General features: G+C 46.1%; 1 protein-coding gene across 1 annotated transcript in view; it reads left to right on the top strand.

The window, feature by feature from the left end:
* The first annotated feature begins 2354 nt into the window (after positions 1-2354).
* The window catches only part of GALR1 (galanin receptor 1), a 619832-nt gene continuing 605227 nt past the window's right edge, over positions 2355-16959 (top strand). Inside the window, exon 1 of the mRNA XM_069620720.1 lies at positions 2355-4197. Within this exon, the coding sequence (XP_069476821.1) occupies positions 3514-4197 (684 nt within the window). The 5' untranslated portion in view covers positions 2355-3513. The remainder of the gene's footprint in view (positions 4198-16959) is intronic.

The raw sequence follows: 16959 nt of genomic DNA, 5'->3' as shown, positions 1-16959 counted from the left end.
GACTTCCACACATAGACCAAAGCAAGGGGGGTCTGAAAAACAAAGCGATAAATCACCTTGTGTTTATTTTAAAGCAAAGGTTTGGGGTGAAATGATATTATTGATCAGTGTAATTATTTTGTGAAGTGAGATTTACAGAAAGTGGAGAATTATGTCTGTGTTCTTTTTAACTCCCTTGTGTGATTTATTTCTGCTGAGCGACGTTGATTATGTTGTGCCACCGATAAAATGGTGTTTTTGATGTTCTTGTGCTAATTTCTATTATTGTTAATGTAAATAAATACCAATATAGTTCCCGTACACTGGCCTGGTTCTTGGCTCATTGTTAGCTCAGGGGAGAGGGATCCAAGGGACATGATCTGTGTCTGAGATTGGGCTTAAAAAGAAATCTTTTAAACCGTTTGTTGAATAACATCTTGAGTGGGGAGGGAAGGGACTCCCTGTGTTGAGGGTGGCTTCTCAATAAACCTTACAGTTATTACGTGGGAGTACTGGGATATTGGACAGAGCCAGCATGGACATGTTTTCATAAAGTGCCATCAATAGGATTAAGGGAAAAAATATTTAAATCCTCTTATTTCTGAATGCTGGAGTATATAGGAGCAGCCACCATCAACAAGTATGGTTCCATTGAGCATGAAACCGTTTTTTGCACTGGCAAAATGCTGGAATATAGTGGTCATAGGCATCATTAAAATGCTGCTGTGCACTGTTGGTGACATGGCATCTAATGGATTTTGTCATGTTTCACCCTACAAAACTGATTACCAACTGTGTGTTTTCATTTAATTTTCACAGAAAGTGTGCTGTGAATGCACCATTTTAACCAATGATTTTAAATATGTGCTGCAGTTAATTTAAAATAATCGGCCTGACCTTGATTGGTTCGGTCTACCTTGATACGCTGTCACTCCTACAAAAGTATCTGGGGGAAAACAAACCCACTTCCCTCTGCAGGCTTCCCTTGGGGTGAGCCAAATACATTGTCTTCCTGCCTAATCAATGCTAGCTATGCATCTTCATATAAGGACTTCCAGACTGTTAAACATGCCATGCGAGAGAAAGTATATAATGTGGCATGGCATTTTTTCCAATGTCATCCAGGGTAAAGCAAACATGATAAGTGTTATCACATGGATAGATTTGCCTGGGTTTAAGACCCCTCCAGGTGGAGACTACTGGGGGCCTGGCATGGCCCACCCCTTAATTCAACGGCCCTACAATCTCTTCACATGCACAACCACTCACATACAACATTTCTGCCTGCACAACTCCTTGCATAAATGAATGCACACAAACACACCACATGCACATACACACATACAAAAATATACACAGAGACAAATCTATTCATACATTACATAAAACACTTTAGCTGCCCGCACCATCATCATGTGCCAGTCCGTCACCGAGGTTCAGATGTCCCTCCTCACCTCTCCACACAATGTGAGCAAGCTGACTGACAGGAGAGGACTCCTCTTCTGTCAGCTGGCATGTCTAAGCTGTTAGGCAATAATAAGAGGAGGCAGGGCCAGACTTCTGTCGCCCTGCAGCCTCTCGTTATTACGTGTTACGTTTGTTGCGGATTCCAATGGGCTCTGCATACAAACAAACAAACAAATAATGCATAGCAGGGGGCGCAACCCTGTTCAGTGGAAGGCAGCACAGTCCCCCTTGCAAATAAAGCACACGGGTGGGCTCTGCTGCCCGTCACAGAGGCGAGACAAAGTTGAGAAACCAAAAGTCAGTGTTGACATGGCTAATAACCTTCTCTGGGGGCTAGTGGCCATTGGAATGTTACGGAGTCGGACTCTCTCTTTCTATATGTCTCTTTGTGAAGATATATTAGATATATGATATATATATACACATATATATATATATAATGTATATATATATATATATATATATATATATATACATATATATCATTCTGAGGCGAATAGTATGATTTACTTGATTTTTTGAAAAGCCTGTAAATGATGACGCATTTCAGTTTTGTTGATTCTTGGGTTGCTGGATTTCTAAAACAGATCCCCCATTGTAAGAGGTGATTAGAATGCCGGGCAGACAGTACACTGTAAGGTGCTGGGAGGGCACACCGTAGGGCACACCGTAAGGCTGCTGCACGGACCACGGAGCAGCATAACAGGTTTATTCTTTTGCACAGTGCACTGTTGTCTGCTCCAATTCCGTCTATGTCGCTCTGTCGGTGATCGTCGCCATTGAAGAGGGACGGGTCCTAGGGGTGGCAAGCATTCCAAGTTAATCTGACTGACGTAAAAGTATGGATAAAAACGGTGGCGGTGTGTGTGTACTGCAGCTCATTTTCGACACCGCGGGGACCGCCACAGCTCACTGCTCCAGTGCCCTCAACTTTTTTTTTTTTGTTGCAGTCTTGACTCTGTAGGGATCCGTGAGCCAGAGGGCGTACGAGCCCGAGAGAGAGAGAGTGGCGAGAGAGGGGGTCTAATAAAAATAAGGGGAGGGGGTGAAGAAAGCGACTGGGTGGCGGAAACGGAGGGGGAAATAGTGGCACTGGTGAGGTACCGAACGCGGAGAGAAAGGGAGGCGAGGGGGAACAGAGAGAGGTTGAGAGAGATGGGTGGGATATAAAAAAAAAGAAAGGCGAGGGTGATCTGAGGGTGACCAATGGATGCTTTAAACGGAGAGAGGGTGGGGAGGAAATAGGATAAGAGGTATGTAGGGCGAGAGGCGGAAAAGTAGTGATAGAGGAAAGCAACCGCGTAGGCAGAGGGGATACGACACAGTGAGAAGATGTGTGAAGAGAAGCGGTAAATAAAGGAGACGAGGGCGGAGTGCGGGAGCATTGGACGTAAGCCGGTCCCTGCGCACACGTTCGCATCACAGGAGAGCTTGATAAGGCACCCGGCTCCCCTACCTCAGCATCTCTCTCCCAGGAGCTCTGCAGTCCGTTCCCAGCGCGCAGGGCAGGGCAGGGCGCGGCGGCAACAGGTTCCAGGGCAGGCAGCACCTGTGGGAGCCGAGGCGCAGCTTCACTTCTCCCACTCCAGGGTGGACAGCCCTACTTCCCTTTGCCAGTGAGCGGCGCCCGAGCGGTGGGAACCACCGGGCAGAGCCGGTCGGGGATCAAGCACACTACCGCTGCCGCCACACCGGAAGCGTCCCTTTTCTGAGTGTCCAAGACGTGGCAGAAAACATACTCGCGCCTGCTGGCACTCGCCCTCGCCATCTTCTCCTGAGAATCACCCTTGAAAAGTTTAGTGAACAATTTTAGCTACCTCGTGTTGAAAAACGACTGTGTTTGTTTGACCTATTCTTGCTCTATCAATCACGTTGGATGGACTGAGCCCTTCGGTGGCAGCTTGGCGGTGCATATTCCACTGGAAACTCTGCACTCCACAGTGCCAGGGCTGGAGGGCATACCTCAGATTCGACAAGAAGCATCAAGCCTTCTTCTCATCATTTTACATCCAATTAGTAGTGCTTTGTTTCTGTTGCATATACCCTTAATCCTGTTGGCCAGTAAAGATGGATGCCAGTACCTTCTGCCTCAACCACAGTGAGAGCTGGCTTGACTTCGGCAATACGTCCACGTTTGCCCCCTGGCCCACTCAGCCCAAGCCCCTCTTTGGTATTGGTGTGGACAACTTCATCACCCTGGTGGTTTTTGGACTCATTTTCAGCCTTGGCGTGCTTGGAAACTCACTGGTGATCACTGTTCTGGCACGCAGCAAGCCGGGCAAACCACGAAGCACTACCAACATCTTTATTCTCAACTTGAGCATTGCGGACCTGGCCTACCTGCTATTCTGCATCCCCTTCCAGGCCACCGTGTACATCTTGCCCACCTGGGTTCTGGGAGCCTTCATCTGCAAGTTCATCCACTTCTTCTTTCAGCTATCTATGCTGGTCAGCATCTTCACGCTCTCGGCCATGTCTGTGGACCGCTATGTGGCTATCGTGCATTCACGGCGCGCCTCGTCCATACGCGTATCCCGCAACGCCCTGCTGGGGGTGGGACTCATTTGGGCACTCTCTGTGGCAATGACCGTTCCTGTGGCCTACAACCAGCGGCTCATCTACAGAGAGGGCAATGAAACATTCTGCTGGGCGCAGTGGTCCGATCCCCGTGACCGGAAGGTCTACGCGGTGTGCACCTTTGTCTTTGGCTACCTACTGCCACTGCTGCTCATCTCCTTCTGCTACGCTAAGGTAGTGTTTCCGGAAATTGCTTTTTTATGTTCTCGTTGCATAGTGGCTTTACATGTTACGTGTCTCAGGTTGGAAGAGTCCTCAAGCCAAAAAGGGGTGGGGGGTTGCAGACAAGGAATATTACTGTTGGAGGTGAGCTGGGAAGTCGATGAGGGGGAAATGTAATGGGTGAGGTATGCCTGCTTAGTCCATGTGCGGATATCCTCTTGGAAGGAATCTGAGTATTGGTCAAAAGAAGAGTCTCCATACTAGCCTGGGAAGTTGACTATGTCATGCAGGCTCAGTAGTATGTGTCCTATATGCTTAAGGCAGAGCTTGCAACTTTAGGCCAGCTATCTCCAACCTTTGGCTTTCCAGATGTTTTGTGTTAGAATTCCCATCATGCCTAGTCAATGGTGGGGGCTCACTGGAGGCATGGTGCACAGTATCTGAAGCAGGGGTCAAGTCCTAAAAAAAAAATACAAAAAAGTGGGGGGCTCATTAGCATACCAATTGAATGTGGCATAACCAGAAATGTAGCATATCAAGGTGCCCTCTGAAAAAGTGGGAGAGGGGGGACCTGAAAAAAGTGGGGGGACTCCGTCCACCCGCGCTTACCCTCGACTTGAGCCCTGATCTGGAGAGATGAAGACTACAGACCCAGGAGTTAGGGGGATGCTGTGCTGTGTGAAGTGATGCGATGGGTGGTCTTGCTAAAGTTCCCCTGTGCAGGATGTCCTACAGAGCGTGTTAGTAAAGAGTGCTTCAGAGGACGGTGTCATAATCAGGTGAAGCTCTCCCATGTGAAGTGTTGCCAGCAGTGGTAACGATGAGGGTGTTCTGCTAGCGCAGGCAACAGGCTAGCACACAGCAAGTGATGGGAGCAGTATCTCAGGAGAGGGCACCCTACCAGCCTCGGATGTACTCTATGCAGTTGTTCTATGCAGTTGTTCTGGTGAGGGGGGAACCCCATAAAATGCACACGAGCAGTGTCGGAGGTGAACTTTAGAGGATAAATACAGCACCGACATGCATGTGAGTACTAGCCGTGCTGTGAAGCTGTCCTGGTGGTGAGACGGCAAGCCATGGAAATCAGGAAGGGGTCCTGTTGACTTGAGGAAAGCCGCGCAGAACAGCGGCTCAAAGCTCAGAGGAAGGGGGTGAGCAGCGAGCTCAGGGGCAAGATATGTTGGGGATAAACCATGCGCTGGGCTGGGTGCACCTGTAAATGAACTTCTAGCTGACCCTCACATGTCTGTCATGAGGAAGCAAATGTTCGGATGCCTTAGAAAAATGCTAGCGAGCAGTTTGGCAACACTCGTGACAGAAGTGCGTTCAGATGTATGTCCATATTGTGATGAGGTGGCCACAGAGTCTCCTTCCTCCAAACAAGGCTGCCACAGGGGTGATTTGCCAGCGCGTTGGCCTCCTTGCAGACGCTGGCACCGTGGCCACCCCCTCGCGCACCCCGCTGTGAGGGACCGGTGTGTCCGGGCGGCGGCTGGTGACTGGTCAGATTCTCTTCTACCCGGCGAGGCTAGCTCTGCCACTGTCCCGGTCGCCCGGCGCTGCGGCCATTATCGGCCGTGAGAGCGGACATTGTGCGCCGCGCGTGCAGGCGCCCTCGGGGCGGTCTTTTCGGCAAGCCACCCGCGCACGTGCTGCACGCGCTCCAGTTGACCACACGCTGAGCGCAAGAAGGCACTCTCGGCGCTGCATGTGCTCTTTAATCGTTCAACACCGCGACCCCGCTCTGCACGCATACGCGTACTTTCCTAAGTCTGCAAATTAAGGAAATAGATGCGCGGGTCATGCTGACCTGGTGTGGCGAACATTCCGAATCGATATCACACACACGGTTCCGTCACTACCGACTGCTTGGAATACACTCTGCCAAGTCGTCTGGATACTCAGGTTATCTTGGCTGCAGCCCTCTGCTCGCAAACATCCCGTAGGTACGAACATCCCTAAGGCCGACTCCGCCTTTCATGCATCCGGAATTGGCGAGCCGGCGTTGCCCATATTTTCAGCTTTACGATAAATACTATACACGACGCATTTACACGTGACCACGCGTATTCCTCAAAATGCACTTAACCAGTATTTACCGATTGCAGACTGTAGTTAGGCGGAAGAAACGCGCGTTGCACACACGGTAAACCGACTTTTATTTAATTGCTGGTTGTGCTAAATCACAAGAGAACGGTCGGTCGCAACACTAGCATAGAATACAGCATTGTCACAAGCACGCCCGCAAAACGAGCATTTGTCGAGAAGAAACATATAGAAAACATTGGCCTCGGGGTAAACACGCCAGACACGAGATTGGGCGAACTCTTAAATTACCACCGCATTTAAGTGAGTGAGGTGCGTGTGGGGTGTAGGGGTGTCAAGTAGGGGTGGGGGTGACCAGGGCGTCACTCTTTTGCTTGAATTGTTGAATTTCAAGATCTACAGTAATAATGTCTTATAGAGTTTACTTACAAAAAACACAAACTGCATAATAAAGCCACATGACAGCATGCACAAGCTATTTTATAGCAACAACATGTTTAGCCCCAAGATTATCATTGTGGCCTTCATTTTCACATCCTGAATAGTAAATTATAAATCCAAGAATGCCAGATAATGCCAACCTGAAAAAATCTAGTTAGCCCCACTGTACTTTCAGTGATTTAAGAAGTGTAATAAACGATGTGTAATTAACAAAGAGAGTTATGCAGATTCTGTGTCACAAACTTCCAGCTGTTATTCATCATGTTGATAACATTTGATTAGTGACATAAAGAAACTTTATTTTTTTGCATGCCAGGATAGTTGACATCACAGATACAAACAAATCTTTAAATGGGCGTTTTGTGTTGCTCACTTTAACTATCACAGACTTGCAAGGTAACTGGTGCTTTGCGAGCTCTTTGAGTTGGAAATGTATTTATTTATTTATTGTGCATTTGTAAGGTGCTTATACATCAAGTAATTTGTGCTTAAAAGCACCTCCATGGAAACAGGGAGGGAACATGGCAATGAAGGCAAATATAACAATGAAAGAGAGAGGCTGTCGTACTGGGCCCTGTGAGCATTCAGAGCGTGCAAGTGCAGAGAGAGATGCAAGCGCAAGTGCAGTGGTCCATCATGAATATAAAAGGCTCTGCCACTGATAATAGAAATGTGTTTGCAACCTGAGCACCTTAACGACCTGCAGAGCCGCAGATGCTCTGTGTGTGTCTGCCGAGGTGTGACTTGGGGAACTGGCCGTGCTTGAATGTCCGGCCTAAAGGCATGCTGTGTAAAAAACAAACTATTGGTACGGAACCCCAATGATTTATATGACACTTCCATCTCTGGAAACTTGAGACTTTAATCCACCGCATTGCTTTATGGAGGTTAGGAGGGGGCGCAAACGTCAGCGGTCCATATTAAACCTTGAAAGGAATAACATGGTTGGACACAGGGTGCAGGCAACAGAAACATGGGCCGAGAATGCCCAGCATGCACATTTATTGTTTAAAGTGCAGACCTAGCTCGAGAGCAGTCGAGCGTTGTAGAATGTGTGTGTAGCCTATGTTTGGGCTGGGGTCTTTTAACAGTAGCACAGTACTGTGAGTTGCACTCTGGGTGTCTGCCTGTGCATCCATTGGGATTAGACCTTGGTCAGGTGTTGTTCAATCATCAGATCGCTGTGGGTAAGGTACACACATGGAGTGCAGAACAATCAGCACGACACATGCAGCACTCCAGAAAACACGGTTTTCAGTTACAAACAGCAGACACACATCTTTTCTGTCGTGCCTGGTCTTTAGTAGCCTCATGCTTTCCTGGAGTACAGACAGGAGAGAAAGCATCCCTTGACACAGAGTGCAGCGTAGACATCTCTTGTTTTCACTTTCTGTGTATCCACATTAACATGTACATACCTTATTTATTTTATCTCCAGGGCAAACGTGGGTATAATTAAGACATATGACCTTGGCCTTGAAAGAAGGCTAGCATTTATTTTAGAATATAAAATAACTTCTGAAGTACTGCCTCCAGTTTTAAAGCACTTCCTAGTGGTTTCCAGCTCGGGAGGATAGCTCCGGGGTAATGTGCTCGACTTGGAAGCAAGACGACACGGAGCAACCTGGATCCGTGCTTAGAAACCTCTGGGTATTAAGTGCTTTATAAATAACCAATTAAAACAAAATCTTTAAATAAAATGGGTTGCCATACAGTTTAACTGTGCCCAAACTCTGACATTGGCAATAGTCTTTCAGAGAGTGAGCGTTTCCGAAAGTGTGGAGTCCCCTCAACCCTGTGCTCATTCAGCTGCTGCCGCAGGCAGCCCCTCTGCTCTAGATGCACATGCATGCACAGCGCGTTCTTCAGACTCAGCCTGGTGCATGCAGCTACAGTGAAATGCACATCTACTGCTCAAGGATTACACCGGGAGGCGTCCTAGGGAGCCTGGCACTCTAGACAGAATAGTATAGATGGCACGAAGAGGAGAGAGGGGCGAGACAGGCAGGCAGGCTGTAATAAAGGGAGAGGCAAGGAGAGGGCGAGTGGAGGATAGAGACAGGGCGGAAAAGCCATGCACAGAGCGGAAGCGAAGCAGAGACAGATATAATGGACGTCAGCACAAGTTCAGTGGTACTGTACATTTTTGGCGGTAATTCTGTTACTGTCACTTTTTTGGCAGTAAGGGATTTATTGCTAATATACCACACAGCTGAATTCTGAGATTGGAGGTTTGCAGATGGGTTACCTCCATTTTATAGCTGGAGGTCCACTTTGTCTCCAAAAATTACCTGATTTACTGTGTCGGAATTACCGCTCTCGGTAAATCAGACACAGTCTCCAATGAGTCATATGGAATCCAAAAATGGGGATTAACAACACCTTGCCACCACTCGTAATCCCATGGTAAATATGCAGAGTAGTATTAACTGTAAACAAACTTGGTGATTATTACCGCCAAACTCCTGTAATGAAGCCCAATGTCTAGATAGTGAGAGCGAAACATGGAGAGTGGTTAAGGAGGGGCAGAGAAACGAATAGATAAAGACATTTGAAAGAGGGAGAGATAGGGAGGCAAAGACAGAGAGGCTTGGATAGAGACTAGTCAGAGAAGAAGACAGAGAGAGCGAGGGAGAGAGAGAAGGATCGAGAGAGAGAGGGAGAGATACCAGGCATACAACATTACAGAGGCAGAGAGAGTCAGAGGCAGAAAGACAGAGGGCTACAGAGGCCGAAAGAGAGATGATTCGAGGGTTGTAGCTACACAGTTGGAGAGAAGGGACAAGAGATGGGAAGAGAGAAACTGAAATAGGGATAACATGAGCGAACAAGAGAGAGATAGAGAGAAATAGGATTGGCGTGGAGATTGACAAAGCTGACACCGAAACACACCTCCTCTTCTGCTAATCCAAACAAGTGTGCTTATTTATCACAATATTGTTGAGCTATTACAATAAGTGGGTAAGATGTTATAATGTTAATTTTCCTTATCTCTGTGACGATTAGGTACACACACACACACCGGACACGCACTCTGCCTGTGCACTGAACATATGGAATTACTGTTACTGCTGAGAAGAGGACTTCTCTCCCATTCACGGTGAATGCGTAACATGCCTCTTTTCCCCATCACTATGTGGCACATGTGTGCACCTGTGAAGGATGGCTTGAATGTGTGCCTTTGCCCCTTTTTCCTGCTCCTTTACTGCGTTCCACCGGCCCCTGCTGCTGCGCTTCAAAGCAATTGTCAGCGAGTTGGCTCATCGTAAAACTACTAAATAGAAGATGAGTCTTATAATGTTTCTTGTCACACTCACCCTTTACTCGCTGCACTGAATTCGGTATCCTACAAAACCAAATGCAAATACACACTGGCCATAGACATGTTAAATGGGCCCCTACATGCTTCCCACTGACACTGCACATGTCACAAGCAATGGCTCAATGTTCAAAACACATGTGGTTGAGGGACTGTACAGTTGGTGTTACCCTACAACGTATGAGCCCGTAGCTCATGAGTGTCTGCTCAAATGCCTGGAGAACTGCAAGTACCCCTTTCCCTAATGAGCATGCATGGGTGTATTGTAGTGGGCGACACAGGTGGCAGGGCCAAGGAGGGACGTGCCAGCATTTGTGAAGGCATTTGGCCGCATTTTATTTACAAAATGCAAAAGTGAATACATGAATGACATCATAGAATACATGACATGCCGTATTGGATGCCGCACTTTGGGTGTGTGAAGTGGTTGTGGCTATCACCCCAATGCTCCGGGAACAGTCCTGGGGAAATAGGCTGATCCCAGTGAACCGAGTAGATGACCAGTCCCATTTCTTTTGCTCTCATGCACTTACCGGAATAACACTGCACGGTCACCGCTCTGCACCAGGACTCGGTCCAGAACTATCTCTGTAACGGGGTCCCCAAATGTTAAGCCCATTATTCACTTCATTGCAATGTGTGACAACCTACCACTGTGCCCTGGGAAAAGTAAACCTCTAATGTATAGGGTGGGGGGGGGGGGTTAGGAAATGATGACGCAGCAGGGCTGCCCCATCCGACTCATGATATCTCGGTCCCGGACCAAAGAACGGGAGCACTGTCTTGCTCCCCCTCTGATATGTCCCGGTTCTCCCAGCCCGAGTCCCACATTACAAGTGCTTCGAGGACCGAGGGGCAGTACCCAATAGTGAGGTCATCCAGGGACATCATTTCACCAAAATGCCAGGGGTAGCGGAAGTTACATCACACAACCACTGACCTCTGATGACATCACAGGAAGTGATTTAATTTGACCCCACCGCGAAGTGATATCACAGGAAATTATGGAACACGATCTTTCACCCCTTGACAAAACAAGAAGTTGCATCACAAAGCATTGTTCCTAAGTAAACTACGAAAAATATGGTTACAATATCATTATAATTTGATATACAATTCATACAAGAATGGATCACCATATGTATCATTAACATCAGTGTGTAGAGGCCCATATTACTAAATTACTGTTAATGCAAGCAGACGTCCATGGCCAAATGATAATGATGTGTTATTATATAGCACGTACGGTAATGCGCTTTATATAGAACAAATGTACATACAATACCACCCAACCTTTGTTGGTACTCATTTATGAACCACAGAAGAATGAAAGGCTGAGTTGAGGTGTATAAGAAGAGACTAAATCAGTGACTCACCCCTGAAGTGTGCCTGAAAGAAACCTTTAATGGGTCGAGCAATTATTGTATAAAATTCCAGAAAGACAAATTATTTGTTATTCTTATTCTTTCTTATTTAGGGTAACTGCTGAAAGTGTTATACTTGTGGAATTCCTGTTTTTTATTTTTTTAAGAGGCCTGAACAAGAATGCCAGTCACTCCAGAAGCAAAGAGGCAAATGGCTCTGGCCACAACCCAGGAGCTTGCATTAAAAAACTAAAAAATAAAAATAATGTTATTTTTTTAGGGGTAGACAGGGAGACCTCAGGGGTTGCAGTTGCGACCCCTAAATGACATCATGATGTCATCATGCAGCTCAGTGCCAAAAGGCCCCACCCTCCCCCAAATACTCCAGCCCTCGCCTTCCACCAAGCCTCCTAAAACGACACCCCGGTATGCTGCAAGGACTTGCTGCAAATCTGAGTCATCACAAGCACAACGTTCCCCAAAATAGTTCATGACACGTGCGTCTCTGGGCACCATTTCTTCTACTACGAGATCAGTTTCTTTGGTAGTAGTTTTGCAGGTGTGTGTCTTCGGAATGTCGACAAACCTCTATCTTACACCAAAGCCCTGCTTCAATTCTGTGCCAACCGAATGGCAACAAAAATATGTGCCACATGTGAGTGGGTGTGTGTGTGTGATTGTCTGTGTGTCAGTGTGCGTGTGTAAGAACGATGAGAGAGAAATGGAGAACGTTTTTGGCGGGGCATAGGCAGGTAACCAGTTTATTAGGAGCCACCAGGCCAGGGAGAATTCCAAAGTGAGCTAATGGGTAGCTTAGCAACCAGTTGATCTGTAGCCCGTCGAGGGTTGGCATCTATCCTGCCCAGAAGCCACCATGCAATTTCTTTTAGTTTCAGTTTGGTCTAATAGAGAGGTTATCTGACACCTGTATTAGAAAACACGACATTGGCATGGAAGTTATATGTGGACTAGGCACTATTTTCTGGAATGTGTGGCTTGTTAAACATATACATATCTGCATGACCATTGCCACATTGTATAATCTGTTTGGTGACTTAGAGCAATCATTTCTGGCTGCAAAAACATTTGTCGTAAGAAGGTTTACGTCAGATCTTAATCTGCATTTTCTCTGAATCTATTTCACAATATGTTCATTTAGACTAACCATTTTTGACAACAAAAGCACCTGCCTGAAAGGCGATGAGTTAACTGCAGCAATTTAGAAGCTTCTGGTAGAAAACAATGTTTAGCTAATTGTGCCTTCCCTTCCCAACACACTTCCCAAAATGAATGTACTTAGGGCCTCATTCATGGAACTTTTACTGCGGGAAAAGGGACTTTGCACTGGTGCAAAGTGATTTTGCACTGCTAACAAACAACGTGATTCACATAGTGGTGCAAAGTGTATTTTTGCAGTGCATAATGACTTTGCAGCCCTTTTGCACCAGCGTAAAGTCACTTTGCACCACGCTAGAAGTTCCATGCATAGGGCCCTTAGTGCATTCCCTTTGTATAGAATGTATAAATAAAATGCTATGAATTGCCATGGTATGAAATTTGGAAAATTGTGATGTACAAACGTTCAAATGTAAAAAAATGTGCTCATGGCGCCATGTCAATTTATAGAAAAGGCCAAACTATTGTCTTTGCAAATGCTTGTCTTTTTTCCTCTGTGCATTAATAGTCTCAAGCAGTGACTTGCCCATTATAGCGGGTCCTTTTTAGTCCTTGCACAAGGTGTCAAGCAGTGCTGATTCAAGTTCAAAGGGCACTGCAAAATGGCTTTTTCTCTAACATAGCTTCGAGCAGCAACTAGTGAGTAAAGATAACTTTAGAACAAGCATTGGCAATGCCAACAGTTTAGGCTTTTGTGTAGTCATGGGAAAGGGGCTTGCCGGGGACAGCAGTAGTGGTATTAACTGGCCATTTATGGTAACAGGTGCAAAATGGTGCGAGTGCCTGGGAATGTAATGGCAGTGCCTGGCAAATGCCCAATACTTATAAACAAGCCAAAACTGTTGGCTTTGACAATGCTTGTTGTTAACAGGACTTCAGTGGAGGACATGCAGAGTGTTTATAAACCAAGTGGCTGTAGACAGACCTGTTGAGACATTTTTATTACATCAATAGCTTGTTTACAACTCCAATTAAGTCATTAACTCTCAGAAGACTGCTTTGAAAAAACACTGGCAGGCACTTCAAGTGCAAAGTTTGATGACAAGGCTTAATTGACGCGAGCTCACAGAGGTCCTAGGAGGAGGTGTTTTGGGTGGGCAGGGGCAGGAAGTGGGTGGAAATGGCCATAATGATTAGCATGGCCATGAGCAGTGAATTGGTGATGTGAGGAATCTGAGGGCTTCCTTACATCTTTCTCTGAGATATCCTCCTCCCTCGTGGTCAGGGAATGGCCATTGCTACCGGATCCTGACACTGGAGGTGGATATGCGAAGCAGGACTTCCTGAGTGGAGGAAACTTGGGGAGAGGAGGTGAAGGCACCGTTGGGTGGGACGCAGTATCCCCCATTTCTCTTTCATAATGAGTCCTCCATCCCCCAGGCCTTTACAGGCTATTGTCTGTCCTTTCCCTATTTTCCCCATAAATCATACCCCAGCAGACACCAGTTAGGTACTGGGATGAGGAAGAGACAAACCAGAGCAATGCATCCTCTTTTTATTGACCCACACAAGTAAATAACCCAGTTAAGTTCTAGGACGAGGAGGAGGGAAGCACGAGCAATGCAGAATTCCCAAGCAAAATCTGAGCAGTCTAGTCCTTCATCGATCAATCAATCTGGAGGAAGGTTTAAAAGCAGCAAGAACCGGGAAAATGGAGCGATCTATCAAAGTAGATCTATGGGCTTGTGGAGGAGCGCAGCCATCTCCTGGAAGGCGACGTGGCAGACAGAGTGCTCAAGATCAGATGAAGAGCATATGCAGTGGGAAGCAGGGCTGAAGGAAGGTGGAGGCCTGTGGCACACTACGGAAAGAGAGCCGACGTGACCAGGCAAAGCTTCGGAGTGAGGCCTGGGCTGTGAGAGGCGCATCAGTGACTGGAGTGAAGCCACGGAGAGCCACTGGGGATACAGGGTGAGGACCTAAATGAGAGAGAGAGAGAGAGCATTTGTAGCATCCGGAAGCATTGCTGTCCCGCCCTAAGTACTGACCGGTTTAGGCAGATAGACCCCGGGATGGCAGGTGAGCATGTCAGACCTTTGAGAACTTTAATGAATGCCGAACAAAATGAAAGCAAGTACTTTTGAATACCAATCTGAATGAATGCACACATTTTTGAATGCCGAGCCGAATGAAAGCAAGCACTTTTGATTACCAATCTGAATAAAAGCAGAACGGTTGAATACCGATCTGAATGAAAGCAGTTTTGTGAAATCTAATGCTATATTGGAACTGTGTAACTTGAGTGAGCAAGTATTGGCAAGAGCCATAAGAACATGTTAAATTGCAACAAGTGAATAGTGGCAAAACAAGCAATGGCAAAGTATCATGAAAATGTGAAATGAGAATAATCAAGCACCACTGTAGAGTTGAAACAGTGGCAACATGCATACAAGGAAGAAGAGACAAGTAAGGTGTGTCGGTTGCGTGTCCTGTGATGGGTGGACCGTGTGGTCTGATAACTGTGCCTAGAGTGAGGACACCTACTGATGGAAAAAATCACTTAAAACACCTGCAAAGAAACTTGTGATTGAATTTAAAGGAAATGTTGTGCAAACTGAAATTAAGGATTTGTAATTTATGAAATTGGTGAAAGGTTACCAAACCAGAAGAGCTGGAACGTATCACAAAGAATCATGTTTTGAAGAAATTGAAAGAATTGAAGGCTTGGAAAGGGAGCCCCTTTGCATTGCAAACTATCTGAAGCCTTGGGGAAGGGAACCCCTTTGCAAATCGAACATTATTTTACTCCTTCGCAAGAGAGTAAAAGGTGTCTGACTACTATCCAAATTGTGTGTAAAATTCAATCTTTGTTCGAAAACATAAGGGACAAAACATCTGTATTTCAAAGTGATTCTAAATAATTTATTGCACCTGTGGAAAACATTTTCCCCATACAAGAACCTTGTAGGTGCATACTACCCAGCTTCATCTTCATGATACTTGGGCACAAACTCTGTTTAGAGTTACTACAGATGCTAGGTAGTTACATTGGGTGATTAATAAATCAAGTCCCACACTCTAACTGCATCACTTCTCTGCCTCTCCGACCTACTGTTGTTGCCTGGCACTAACTGCTTGACAGCCACTCCATGTTTTTGCTCAATCTCTCCTTCCCTTTGTTACTTTGTTTCCCCTGTCTCTCACTTTCTGACACTCTGCCTCTCACTCTTAAGTGCTGCAATGCCACATTTTGTGGTCTGTTGTTCTGTCACTCAGGATCTCCCATCTCTGCATTCTATTGTTGCTTTTTCCTTCCTATATCTCGCTGCATCGGTTGATATAACTCATCTTCCTCTCCCATGTCATTACTCTGGATATATCTGTTTTTTAAAATTCTCTGTTGTGGTTGCTACTCTTTTTGATAATCTTTCTTGCAATGTCTCCTATGTTTTTGGCCTGCCTTTCTCTAGTCTTGCTTTTCTATTTGCATCCCTCTCCACCTGCTGTTGATCTGTGTTTAATTTTACTTTGTCCAAAAGTCTCTTTTGCTCTGATTCTATCCCTAACTCCTATTGTTTGTTTGACCTATTATTAACTCTGTTTCCCTTCTCACTTTCTTTGTTGCCCTATTATGTAGCTCATTGCTCTCTTTTCCTGTTGCGCAAATTCCTGTTTTGGATTGTCTACTATGTTCTCTGTCCCTTCGTCCTCCCTCCCCGCCACACCTTTGTTCTTCTGTATTGCTTAGGTTCAGAGTTGCTCTTCCTCTCCTGTTTCTCTGTTTGTCTTTTAACATAGCACCAATAAATATGCAAAAAAGCTGAAAATGCCCTTTCTATTTAAAAATCTAGTGCAGCTTTACCTTTGGGTGCTCCTTTCTAGATGTGTGCGAACTTTCTTTTGGCCATTAGGCTGGTAATTATAGAGGTTTGTCTGGCCAGATGCAGCACTTGCTTGAATTCAGATGCTTTTCCAGCACTGCATGCCATTACAAGTACACAAGCATATATGAGATGTGTGTTCTGAGCCATTACAGGCATATAAACCTTGAAGAGGTGTGTATTCTGAGCCATTACAAGTATAGCAGCCTTGAAGATTTGTGTGTTCTGAGCCATCACATATATAGCAGCCCTGATAAGGTGTGTGTTCTGAGCTCTTACAAGTATAGCAGCCAAGATGAGAGGTGTCTGTTCTGAGCCATTACAAATATAGCAGTCCTCATGGGATGTGCTTCTTCTGAGGCATTACAAGTATAGCAGCCCAAATGAGATGTTGGTTCTGAGCCATTACAAGTATAGTGGTACTCATGGGATGTGTGTGTTCTACCTCTGAGCAATGACAGGTATAGCAGCCCTGATGAGGTGTGTGTTCTGAGCCATTACACATATAGCAGTATCCATGGGATGGGCTTCTCTGAGCCATTACAAGTATAACAGCCCAAACAAGATGTCTCTGTTCTGAGCCATCACAGGTATAGCAGCCCCAATG

The sequence above is a fragment of the Ambystoma mexicanum genome, chromosome 5q (genome assembly GCF_040938575.1).
Source record: "Ambystoma mexicanum isolate Mex_15411 chromosome 5q, UKY_AmexF1_1, whole genome shotgun sequence".
NCBI lineage: Eukaryota > Metazoa > Chordata > Amphibia > Caudata > Ambystomatidae > Ambystoma > Ambystoma mexicanum.
The sequence above is the reverse complement of the archived record's forward strand: the minus strand, read 5'-3'. Positions and strand labels throughout refer to the sequence as shown.